This window comes from Ursus americanus, chromosome 11 (genome assembly GCF_024610735.1).
Source record: "Ursus americanus isolate L20-20 chromosome 11, mUrsAme1.1.p, whole genome shotgun sequence".
NCBI classification, from domain to species: domain Eukaryota; kingdom Metazoa; phylum Chordata; class Mammalia; order Carnivora; family Ursidae; genus Ursus; species Ursus americanus.
Genome location: NC_142137.1, coordinates 25,013,266 through 25,025,626, shown reverse-complemented (window position 1 = coordinate 25,025,626; position 12,361 = coordinate 25,013,266). Strand labels below are relative to the sequence as shown.

The window sequence follows — 12,361 nt, the reverse complement described above, 5'->3', positions numbered from 1 at the left end:
CCAGCTAGCCTGGGCACCTCATACACTCCACATGGCCTCATTTCCAGGAGGGATGCACTCTACAGGGACCAGGTCGCTAGGAGGAGCTGGGAACACACCTAGCCTCCCCATGCCTTCACCCCCATCCCCTCCCAACTAGACCCAGCTGCTAGAGAGGCTGAGAGGGCCAAGGGGCCTCACGGGCAGCCAGAGGAAGGACACTGAGGGCTCCCTTTTGGAGACTGATGGGCTTCCCTTCGAGATGCTTTTCCTCAGGCTCTAGCCAAAGCCACATACTCACTTGATTCTTACAATACTCTTGAGAAACAACATGAAACCAAAGCCCACTGAGAATGATCGGGGCCAGGAAGGGACTACAAGCCTGGCTGCTGGCTCTTCAGTCAGTGTGCTTTGCACGGGGACACACTGATGAGGCTCTCTGATGCGTAAGAAGGCAACTCCCTTGATGTTGTATGGGACAGCCTGTGGCATAAAGGGACCAAAACAGCATTAGAGATGGAAGGAACCTTAGAGATTCTTCCCAACTCCCTCATTTCACACCTGAGAAGCACAAAGATACTTACATAGCTGGTGGGTGGTAGGGAGTTTTGACTCCCAGCTCATTGCTCATTCCATTTTTCCATATGACTCTACCGTTAGCTAAAAAGTCTTCTTTGAATTATGAATGGATGAAAGGAGATTATGTATGTGGTTGTGGGCATGTGTGAGACACAGAGACTCAGAGACAGCTGTGCGAGGACCTGGGCTCTGACAACGCCTGGGGTTGCTCTGAGCACGGATTCACCGGCACCCTGTTCCTGGTGCGTGTGAGATCCACTCTAGAAACAACTGCCGCCATCTTCAGTGACGCACCCATTCACGACTGGGTGTCACTCCTCCCTGTCTCTGGCAGCTCCGGGGAAGGCGCACGACATACACAAAGTTCCCTGAGCCGGAGAACGCTGCCTTCCCAGAAAGCCATTTGGTGAGCACTTTGCACACCCTGGTCCTTTAGGAGCAAGATTCTTTTCACATCCATCACGTCTTAGGGCTGTCCGGTCGCCTCTGCCTGGCCTGGCTGTGTCAGGCTGGACCCATCTGTCTTCCCGACACCTTCCCAGTCCCTGAAGGGGGGGCTAGCATATTTATTATCTTCGTAAGCACACACCACTGCAGAGGCTTTACAAACCTGCCACTAGAAAGTTCCATTTCTCTTCCTTCTACAGCGAGTTTATGTGCTTTGGATCTTGAGCAACTCCCAAGGTGTGACGGGCTTCGTGCTGCTCTGTCTTGTATGGCTAGGAGGCCCCTCAGACAGGCTCCCAAGCCAGGCCCGGCTGGTGCCGTTGCATCCTGGAAAAGTGAAAAATGCCCACAGCAAGCTCCGGGCACCAGGAGCGGAGCCGCTTTCCAACTGGGCCGCCTCCCTCCACAGCCTCACCTGGAAAGCCTCCTCTGCAAAGATGAACCCAGCCTCCAGCTCAGCCCCACCCCCACCCCTCTGTGGCCCCTGTGGCAGAGTAGTGCCCTGACCTTGCTCAAGGAGCTTAGGCTCCCCGGGGACGATGCCCTGAATCAGTCTGGTGTTCTTCCTTCCTGTCAGATACAAGAAACTTGATTTGACCCCTGCTCTGATCACTCTAAAATCATTCTTGGCACCAAAAGACTTCCACCCTTTGTAATCAGAGCATCTATTATCACCCCGATTAGCACCGAAGCTCTGACGGGGCGGATTCCAAGGCGAACGCGATTTCCGTGATTTCCCTGATTCCTCGTCCCCATGTTGAGTGCAGATGTCTTTAAATGCAGTGAAATCATCTCTAATAAGCATTCATCAGCATTCAGAAGGCTCCGGGGTGCATTAACAGTTTCCCGGCAGAACGCCCCGTGCCAACCCACCTTAGGGGACCCTTCCAGGTCCAGCAAGGAAAAGGCAGGGGAAATCTCAAAGTAAATCCAATTCTCAAGCAGACCATTATGATTTTAGGGCAGACTTGGAAATGCGATGCTGTACTTCGCTCAGCACTAATGGAGAACTGTGCCCTTCTCAAGCACATTAAAAAGAGGAGCAAGAAAGAGATAGCAGGGAACCACCGCACCCTGGGACCGGAGGAGGGAAATGGAAGCCGAGGCTTCTGAACGTAGAATTATTCTGTAGGGAAACTGCTTCATTGTTCAGAGCCTCCGCTTTCTTCTGGCCTGAAAATAAGATTAAGAATTAACCTGCTCAAGGCTTTTGTATAAGTTATTTATGCCGTTTCTACAAAGTATATTGAGCCCATATTTACAAACACATTTACTTAGAATTGTAGAGGCATCGATGATTATAAATCCCGTAATGAGAGGATCCCGTTTTTCACTACTTTGCCCTGGACCTGGTACAGAAGAGACGCTCAGTAGATGTTTACGGAATGAATGGGGTAGGGGCGGGGTGGGGGGATGAAAGTGATCATCCTCAGGAAACTTAAACCTAACTGGAGGTTACAGACATGCATACTTGCAGCATAAGGCAATTGCGGAAAGCATCTTTGAACACAGGTATGGGGGTTAAAAGCAGAGGAAGGTGACATCCAGATGGCAGGATACAGACACGCTGCCTGGGAAGGGTCTGCCTGGGCTTCGATGGCTGCTGGAATGTCTATGGAAAGGCAGGAGGGTAAATGCTTCTAGAGGAAAGCAAAAAGCACGGGCTAAAGATGGAGAAGGGAAGCTGGGGAGATGCTTGGTCGGCGTGCCTGGATGGGAATGTGCAGGAGGGCAGTGGAGGCAGGCAGGGCGCCTCCTTCCCTCTGGGGAGCACCTGATGCATGGTAGCTCTAGGACTGGGCCTGATCCCATTTCAGTCCTGACACATGCCCTTCCTGGAGGACAGCGTTGCCATTTTACAGTTAATGAGCTGAGTCACGGTCAAAATGCTAGCAACGGCAGCTCCAGGGTTTGTCCCTAGGTCTCTCTGGCACCAAAGCTCTTCCTCTCTGTCTCAGAAGGGAAGATATTATTAAAACCAAAGAGAGTCCTTGACCTTGAGCTAGACTGTGGACTCTGGAGTCAGTGCATAGGCAAGGGACATTCATTAGGGGCACAGACAGAGCTGGGTCTAGGGAAAGCGTTGAGGCAGTAGACAGTTTTGCTCTAGAGGGAAGAGATCCGAGGGCGAGGATGCCAATAGAAAACCATTGCAGGGGTTTGGGTCAGAGGTTCCCAGCTAGGGGAAGCAGAGCGGAAAGGTGGATCTGGTATGAGAGTCATCCTTCTAAGAGCTTTAGAATCATTGACTGTGGGGAGCGAATAAGGGACGCTAGAGACAGAGGTAGAAGTAGAGACGTCACTGGTTTCAGAAACCTGAGGGGCAGGAGAAGAAGCTGGTGTGGGGGAAGGAGGATGAGTTGGTCTGGGACATACCAAAAAAGTCAGTCCCTAAATAGAGCCAGGCGTCTGATTCACTACTTTCCTCCTCCTTCACTTGTCCTGCACCTTTTAACCCGCCATGTGGGAGACGCATTTATGCGACAGTGCAGCTCACGCGGCCATCAGTCACCGCGGGCCAGCTGGGCACCAGGCGCAGGCTTAGGCCCTCTGCTGCCGAGGGCTTCCCCGGCCGGTGCGCTGGTGGAACAAGCGCTCTGACGAGCAGGAGGCCGGGAGGCACTCGGTGCGCGCCCGGAGCGGTAAGACGACGCCTCTTTTCTGCTCGTGCAGAGCGGGGGACGGTCCTTCACAGACAGGGGTTCCAAGCATTGTTGGCAGAGACCCAGAACAAGGACGCAAATGCACCTCGATTCTGCCACGTCCCCGTTGCTTCAGCGTCCCCGGTGGAGGCAGAGAGGATCTGCATTCCTTCTGGCCTCCCGGCACTGTCGGGGCCCTCTGGACATGGATCTTAGCAGGCTTCCTCTGGTCACAGGACCTGGCGACGGGAGGCCCAGGGCTCCCTGAGAGAGAGCTGAGCGGGAGGGGGTTTTACAACTCGAACGTGGATGGGAATCTCAGGCTGTTGAAGGAGATCCGTTTTCTAGCACGTTACTCCCTGGGAGAACAGAGGACTTGTGCACGGATGGGAGGCCCTGCCTCCAGAAGTGGCCTCCCGGGCTCCAGGCTCCTGACGAGAGCAGCCACTCCCAGCCTTTCTCTGTCGCAGAAGGTCACCCAGGCCACGGCCTTGGACTCAGGGCCAGGTGGGAGCAGGCGGCCCGGGGAGGCAGGGAGGCCCTGGTCCCCGTGTCTCATGTCCTTCTCTGTGCCCACCCACCCAGCCTCAAGCCCTTCCCCCGACGGGCAGGACGCCAGGCGGCCGAGGAGCAGGAACCCTTCCACCTGGACCGTGGAGGATGTGGTCTGGTTCGTGAAAGACGCTGACCCTCAGGCTCTGGGTCCGCACGTGGAGCTCTTCAGAAAGCACGTAGGCACATGGTGGGCCTGGCCTGGGAGCGGGGGAGGGGGTTGGGGGGCTGGGGGACGTGTGGGAAAAGGGCTGAGGGTCAGGGAGCCGTCTAAGCTGAGTGCTGGGGCACCGCTCACGGGAGGCCAGGTGGAGCCACAGGCTTCTCCGAGCAGAGCCACCGCTTAGTTTTGTTTTCAAGAAGGGATCTTTGTCCCATCTGTTCCCTCCTTTTGGCCTTTATTAGCAGTGCCTGTTTCCCTGCCCATCCGTCCGGCCGTCTGTGCATTCAACAAACGTTTATAGCACACCTGCAATATGCCGGGCGAGCTGTAATCGTGCCGATTCCTAAGCCGCTTGGAGGATTCGATGAGAAAATACACGTTAAGTGTTCAGCACGGTGCCTGGCTCGTAGTTAGCCTTCAGTTTACACGTATTCTTAAAACTATTTAGGAGAGTCTGAAATATATAAAGACAGCAAATGAAAAAAAAAAAACAGGTAATAATACTTCATCTGCCAAGCCTACTATGTCAGTCTTCTATTGCTGCTCTCACCAGTTCCCACAAACATCTAGCTTAGAACAACACATTTATTATCTTGTGTTTGGGGGGGGTCACAAGTCTGACTGGGGTCTCAGTGGGCTGAGGTCAAGGCATCGGCAGGGCTGACAATTCCTTTCTAGAAACTCTAGGGAGAATTCGTTTCCCTGCCTTTTCCAGCATCGGGATCTGCCCTCATTTCTTGGCCCTGGATGGCTCGGCCCTTGTCCTCAAAGCCAGCGGCATCAGGCGAGTCCTCCCCAGCCTGCGAACTCCGGTTCTCTCTTCTGATTTCTTCTTCCACTTTCAAGGATCCAAGTGATTACGCCGTCTCTCCCACCCAGCAGTCCGGGATATTCCCCCTATTTTAAAGCCAGCTCATTAGCAACCTTAATTGTCTTTTGCCGGGTAACCTAACATACAGTTTCAGGGAGCAGGACCTAGACATCTTGGGGGGAAGAGAGGGAGCGCCATTCTGGCCTACCACGGTTACCACCATATTCTCCTCCTGTCTCGCACTTTTATTTGGTGATTCTGTCATAGAAACCATATTCTCAGATCTGGGGAGACTCCTCCTCTCGCCTGACACTCACATTTCATGAGGGATATATTTGACATCCCTGGACAACGGGGCCTTGAAAGCAAGGACCCCAGACTGGGTTGTGTGGAGACAGATCTGAGCGGGAGGAGTCTGGCTCTCTTCCAGAGCGGTAGGGGATGGTGGAAGTCTAGGAGGTGGGGTGAGGAGAGAAGATTAGGCCCACAGATGAGATTTGTCCACTTTGCCATTTTGCCAACGACACAGAGAGTGAGTGATACAGAGTGGGTGCTTCTGGCTGGCTGGCTACGTGCACGAGAGGGGCAGGGGCCCTTGCATAGTTGTATGAGTCCTGTAACTGCCTCTTCCCCCCGACCTGAGCACTCAAACTATCTACCCTTTGTCTCTTGTGACATGAAAATAACAGTATAGGTGAGTGAGGAAACCGAGCCTTACTAGGTTCATGAATTCGACATGATTCTGGAGGGTTACCGTTTTCAGAGACAAATGGGAACAATACCACGACCTCAAGGGATTGGCATCCCCTTAGTAGTTCTTCGTGCTAAACGCTGAGATGAAGCAGGTGCATTATTTAGCTGTATGCCACCTGGTATTATTAACAGGGCCAAACACCTGAAATCCCTCATCAAGTGTAATTAGCAATTTGGTAATCAGCTCAAGGTCGGTGGGCTTACCAAGAAAAGAAACAAGAGAGTAGGGTTATGGGCGGAATACCAAGGCCTCATGCCGGCACCTGAAATGGAAGGGTAACTGGGTAACTGTTAGTTTCAGGGTCTATGGATGGCACTGTGTCTTAGTCTGTTCAGGCTACTATAACAAAGTGCCACAGACCGGCTGGCTTATGAACAGGAGCAATGTATTCCTCAGCTCTGGAGGCCGGAAGTCCAAGATCAGGGTGAGAAGCCCCCTTCCGTGTTGCAGACTGCCATCTTGCTGTATAAGGATACTAACCCTATTCCTGAGGGCTCCACCTTCATGACCGCCTTACCTCCCAAAGTCCCCACCTCCAAATACCATCACATGGGGGGTTAGGATTTCAACATTTGAATTTGGGTGGGGGACACAAACATAATGTCCACTGCAAACTTTTTGCCCCTTTAGCCCTAGAGCAGATAAGGAGATAAACATCAAATGGGGGATATTGGGAACATAACTGGGGTTTATGTTTGGTTCCTTCTATCAGGGGAGCAAGGATGTGAAAGACCCAGTGTCTCATATGACCTCAGGGAGATTATGGGAAGAGGAACACATAGTATTTGTTTGCTTTAATTTATTTTGTAAAAGAAGATATTGCCTGGGGACTAAGAGAATGTGTGCCTGAGTGAATCCACGTTCCCTTACCTCATCCCCTGACTCCGTGTTAACTATAGCCACTGTTTGATTAATCTGACCATCTTCCGGATTTTCTTTTTTCTGATCCTGTTCCACCAGGAGATTGATGGCAATGCCCTCTTGTTGCTGAAGAGTGATATGGTCATGAAGTACTTGGGTCTGAAACTGGGACCCGCGCTGAAACTCTGCCACCATATTGACAAACTGAAGCAAGCCAAATTCTGAAGTTTTTTAAAAAGATAGAAGCGAAGTCCAGACAGCAGGTCTCAAGATCATCTTCGGCCTTACCAGCGTCCAGCCACCACCACAAAATGGATTCTCTCCTGAAAAATAACAGCTGCAAAGACTGGGTCTTTTTATAAAACTTGTGCATTTCTGCCTTTTAAAAAATTCAACATGGCCCTTTTGAAAGGCTCCTCTGTGTTAATGATTTGCCAAAAATAATGGAAGAGCCTATTATTTTAGCATTCCTGATAGGTTGGTTGCTCTGAGACTGGATCCTGTTTTTATGATGAGCGAGCAGGGAACCCAATGCTACTGCCCAAGGAAAACCCTGGATGGTTCCAAGGCTGTGAGAAGAAAGACCTTGGTCTCTACTGGGACTCCACCGTAGCACCACCTGTCTTTAACTCTGCCCCGGGGACCTGTCATCATGAGCCTTGCTTAATTCAGCTCTGGAAGCTGTCTTCTGAGGAAACATGCCTCCTCACTTTGCACTATCTGGAAAACTTGAATTCTTTTGCTCTCTGAAAGAGAAGAAAAAAATCTTTCCTCTTCCTAGTTATTTGAAGTACTGTGTTGCCCCACTAGAGGGCAGACTGCTAATGAAGTTTCAGGACCCTCCCAGCAGTAGCCTGCTGATTTAGTACTCAGTGCATGGGTTAGGGTCTCCGTGAACAAGATCTAGCCTACACAGACATGGGGAACTTCTTCGACAGCACCACAGATTGCAGCTTGGGGAAGAAACTATCTTCTAGAACGTTCTCGTTCATATCCAGTTAGTATTGACTGACTGAGATGCACAAGCAGCAAAGACAAAAATTTTGGAAGTATGTTCTTCCCAGATGGGGCTTCGGAGTTCCTTCCCTTTCAGAGTCCTTACTGGGGTGTTGATGTGTTGGCACGCTGAAGAGTCTTAGTGACATTTAGCCATGGGTGTTTCTTTAAAAAAGAAGAAAAATGTCTCAGATAAGCTTTGAAATGGGAGAGTGTGGGTTTCTCTTTACATTGCTGGATTATGTAGTTGTACCGCTGGCTAATTTTTCTAGTTCTCAACAAATACACAGACATGCTGTTATTGGGTTTAATTCCATTTACAAATGGTTTTCCTTCCTCACCGTGGAGTAATAGGAAAAAATTGATTTTTCACCCCTTTGCAGCTGTGTCCAAGGAAGGACAACGAGTCCCCAGTTTACGAGGCAGAGGGCAACCTCATTTCCATTCTTCTTTTTATCCTTCTCCATCCTCTCTTTCCCTCTTTCTTTTATTCGTCCTCCCTCGCTAAAGAGGAAACGTATTTTCAAAATGAATTCACTTTTGCCACGGGCATATCGTCTTCCTTAAAAACATCCGCAGTGTTAGAGGTGAGGAGATGAATAGTAGACTCTGCAGTCTCTGGGAGGGTGAGGAGCAAAGAAAACTCAGGGCCTCCCTTGGCCCAAATGCAAATTAGAAAAAGCACACCTTTCTCTGGGATGCAGCGGAGCAGGGGATTTCAGGTGATGAACGGAGCAGGGGGGTATATGGGGGGGATTTCCTCCCCCTCCCCCTCCACGAGGTGCCGTTGTGCAGGCCAGGAGCTGCACAACCTTGAGGCTAGCCAGGCTAGATTTGCATATTGATCTTCTATAAATCAGTCAGAACTTAGAGGAAGACCATAAGAAAGATTCCATGCCATGCTGTTAGACCCACTTTGATGAGCAATATTTGAGAAAGCCCATCCTAGCAAAATCCTTTTTTAGACACACAAACGGTGGCTGGACTTACAGCATGACAGAGACGGGAAGGAGGACAATGTCCTAAACCTGCTCACCGAACTGAGCTTGAGTCATCAGGTTGCGGAAGGGTTTAGTGTCGGTTGCTTTCGGCACCTGACAATACTACCCTGAATCAGGCTCGGGACAGTCTTCCAAGATTCCAAAGTGATCAAATGACTCTGGCCCTCAAGGTTTGTTCATTGTAAGTGCTCGGGCCTGGTCTGGAGTTAGATAAGTTCCCTCAAAAGGCCCTGGCTAGTTGATGTATTTGGAACTGCCAGTTTGAAAGTGGTGAGATCCAGAAAACCCCATGACAACCCAGCCGCTGTTTTTGCTCAGTCCTCTGAAAGTTGTCGTGCCTCTTCCATCAACGTATACCTTGTTGAGAAACTTTGAAACCTTCCCACCCACCCTCGCCAGTGCCTCCCTCACTAGAAAAGCATGACTGTTGGTACCCCCAAATTAAAATCATCCCCAAACAATGTCAGAGAGATACTTGGAGTAAGTTTTTGGGGGAGAGAGATTTTCTCATCTCAAGTCTGGGAGAAAACTGGATCCATGTTCACGTGTAACTGCTCTCACGGAGGTGCGATCTCATTTTGCATTAAACTTTAAGCAGGACAGATTGCTGAAGCCATGATATTTAAGGTTTGACTTTTTAAAAATCTCATTACTCTTAAAATGAATGCTGCCATATCAGAAAATAACCCAGGGAGGAAATTCCTCCTTGCCTGTTTTTGCACTGAAATGCAATTAGCCAACCAAATTATTGTAGCAATACTGCAATTATAATTAATTTTCACCCCTTTCAAAAATCTTGTCAAACCAGGCAGCTAAATAGCACAGCAAATGTAAAGCATGCCAGGCCATTTCCTCTAAATGGACCTTCAAGACTCAGGCCACGTGTGTCACTCGTTCACACGCGAGCGTATTTCAGGAGCCCCACACTGGTACAGATCTGGTACTTGTCATTCCGTTGCGGTAGCTTTGCTTCAGGTGCTGGTGAATAATGCTATAGTTCTGCATCGTTCCAAATTAGAGTGGATGAGTGTGTGTGTGCATGTCCAGACATTTCCAATCCCCGTGTCTCTTAAACAGTTAAAAAAAAAAATCTAGAGACAATTCTATTGCCTAAATCCTTTTAAGTATTTCGTAAGTACAGGAATTCCTTTGTGAAGACATCAGGTAAAAGATGTAGGGTGTGTGTGTGTTTCCTAATACAGTGGTTGGAAGGGCCTAAGGAAGAGACTGAGAGCCCGTCAGCTCTTGCGTTTGCTCCTTTTAAAATGCCTCCCCAGTTGAGAACTTGGAAGCAGAACCCGCTCTCCGCTGTTAGGACGAGGTATCCCCTCGACTGCCAGCAGGGGGCGCCCTGGAGGCAGCTGGGGACAGTGCGGGTTCCCGGCCGGCCTCCCTCAGGCGGGGAGTAGCCCCCACCATCCAGCCAGGGCTCCCTGGGACTGAGGCGGGACACCTAGCCGGGGAGCCCCCGGGGCAGGGAACAGACGTCTTGAGCGCCTTGTTTAGTGCCCACCAGAGCGTTCACCAGGCTCCCACCATTTCTCTTCAGCAGGGCTGCCAAGGTTTTTTTCTTTCATCAGGAAGAACAAGCGAAGAGCTCCTCAGGAGAACCAAATACGCTATTTGAATTTATTGGGAAGGAGTCCTGAGCTAAGGTTGTTTTGCTTGAGAAGGATACCGGTGAGAGACAGAAGACACAACTATGAATTTCTTAGGAAAACAGTAAAAGAGCACGTCCTCTCACAGTCCCAACCCTTGAAGCTGCAATAACCTATTTTTGTATTTATGTGCTGTATGGAATCTTTCTTACTTTTTAAAATTAAAATCATTTTTAAATTATTTTTTGAGATTGCTCGAGGAGAATTTTGTCATATCTCTGAAGATAGTTGGAAATGCCCAGAGGTGACCAAGGACTTGGGTTTAGTCATTGTCAGAAGGTCTTGAAAGATGGAAATATTCTGCTTTATTTCTCCCTAGCCAGGTTTTCGTACATGTGAGCAGGTGACGAATGCTCTGACAGGGCACTTCTTCAGTTCTTCCCTAGCGGGGTTTCAGGATGAAGAGGTTGGACTCACCTTTTTTTTAAAACCTCAGATAACAAGACATGGGATTGTGAGGGAGTAGATGACCTTTTTAGGTCTTTTTAAAGCTGCAATGTTTTGTTAAGGAGAGGGGTGAAAGAAAGCCTGTTGGTGGATGTGGTTTATTTTTTGTCATAAACACACTCCAAGAACTGAGTGGTTGCCCAGCTCTGCTGTGGTCTTGCCATGTCCTCTATCCCCGGTGGCGTGAGAAGGCCACTCGAGAACCCCAGAGGTGAATCCAGCAGATGGTCAGACGTCTGGAGATGCCGTCATTCCTGTTTCCGTCTTGTGATGTGACCCCAGGGCCCAGGCCCCGCTGCACTCACACACAGCCCCTCAGCTTCCAGCACCACTGCAGGCTGTGCTGTCGAGGGAAGAGCACTGGGCGCCTCAGCTTCCAAGGAGTCCTTCCCTCCAGTGGTTACCCTAATCGAAGATGATTCCTTCATGGACAATTGGAAGCTGGATTTTTGAAAATCTAACATTTACTTGAAAGAGAATCTCTCTTATTTATTGCCACCAGTTAAATATTATGGAAACATGTCTGCTAACAATTTGCTTTGTGTAATTTGTTCTAATGCTAATAAGCAACAGCTGGGATACTTCCTGTGGTAAATTCCTTTGTGGTTACAGTGGTATTATCACACATGGACTTCACCAAAACGCGGTACTTAAGAAGAACATTCACTCTGGCTCTCTCAGACTTCAGGAAATTCCCCTTAGAAGAAGTTCTGGGCAAAAGCACATTTTTAGAGGAAGATTTGCTCTTCTTCACTCCCTGCTTTCTCAAGCAGGGCCCCAGACCTGTGCTTTTCAAATCCTACATACAAAGCCTGAGGGCGGTTCTCCTCACTCAGCACTGAGTTTGAGTTCCTCCAGAGGAAAAGACAGAAAGCAGAACTCAAGAATGACACCTTCCTCCAGGTGAGGAAGCCGTACCCAGAGTCGATATTAAGAGGATGTGGGCAGGAGAGGGGTGGAGACACATCTAAAGGCGAAGAGCTGGCTCAGCAGTTGATCAAATAATGACGTCAGGCATTGTGGGGACAGCAGCAGCTTTCTGTCCACAGGGTCTCAGTATACCACTCAGACTGGCTCTGGGCTGCCGGCCCACCGTGCTCTGCTCTGTCGCTCCGCTGACCTGAGCCTTAGAGTTGGTTCCACGCACTGATGCTTGATTCAAAAGGCCAACAGCAACGTCTTTACTAGATCCTACTCTGGAACACACCCTGCACCTTGCTTTTCCGAACCGCTCACTGTGAAAGAGCAGACCCGAATGGAGTGCCCTTCCACCGTCACCCGTATGACTGATGCCGCCTCCATCATACATGTAGCATCCTCAAATCTCAGGAGGGCTCTGCCTCCCCACCCAGTGCTGGATCGCCTTCCCCACAGCCCTGAGAAGCGGCTGTGCCCAACTACTTCTCATTAGGGGGTGTTCACTCCCATAGGAAGTGGCTTCTCTGTTGGACAGCTCTGGTTGTGAAAAAGT

At 49.9% G+C, this 12,361-nt stretch overlaps 1 protein-coding gene across 2 annotated transcripts in view; it reads left to right on the top strand.

Moving 5' to 3' along the window:
- Positions 1–10,624, top strand: part of SCML4 (Scm polycomb group protein like 4) — a 109,750-nt gene extending 99,126 nt beyond the window's left edge. For both annotated transcript variants that reach the window (XM_045806949.2, XM_045806952.2), the window contains 2 exons: positions 4,233–4,378; positions 6,888–10,624. In XM_045806949.2, coding sequence (XP_045662905.2) covers positions 4,233–4,378; positions 6,888–7,013 — 272 coding nt within the window. In that variant the 3' untranslated portion in view covers positions 7,014–10,624. The remainder of the gene's footprint in view (positions 1–4,232; positions 4,379–6,887) is intronic.
- Positions 10,625–12,361: the final 1,737 nt, after the last annotated feature.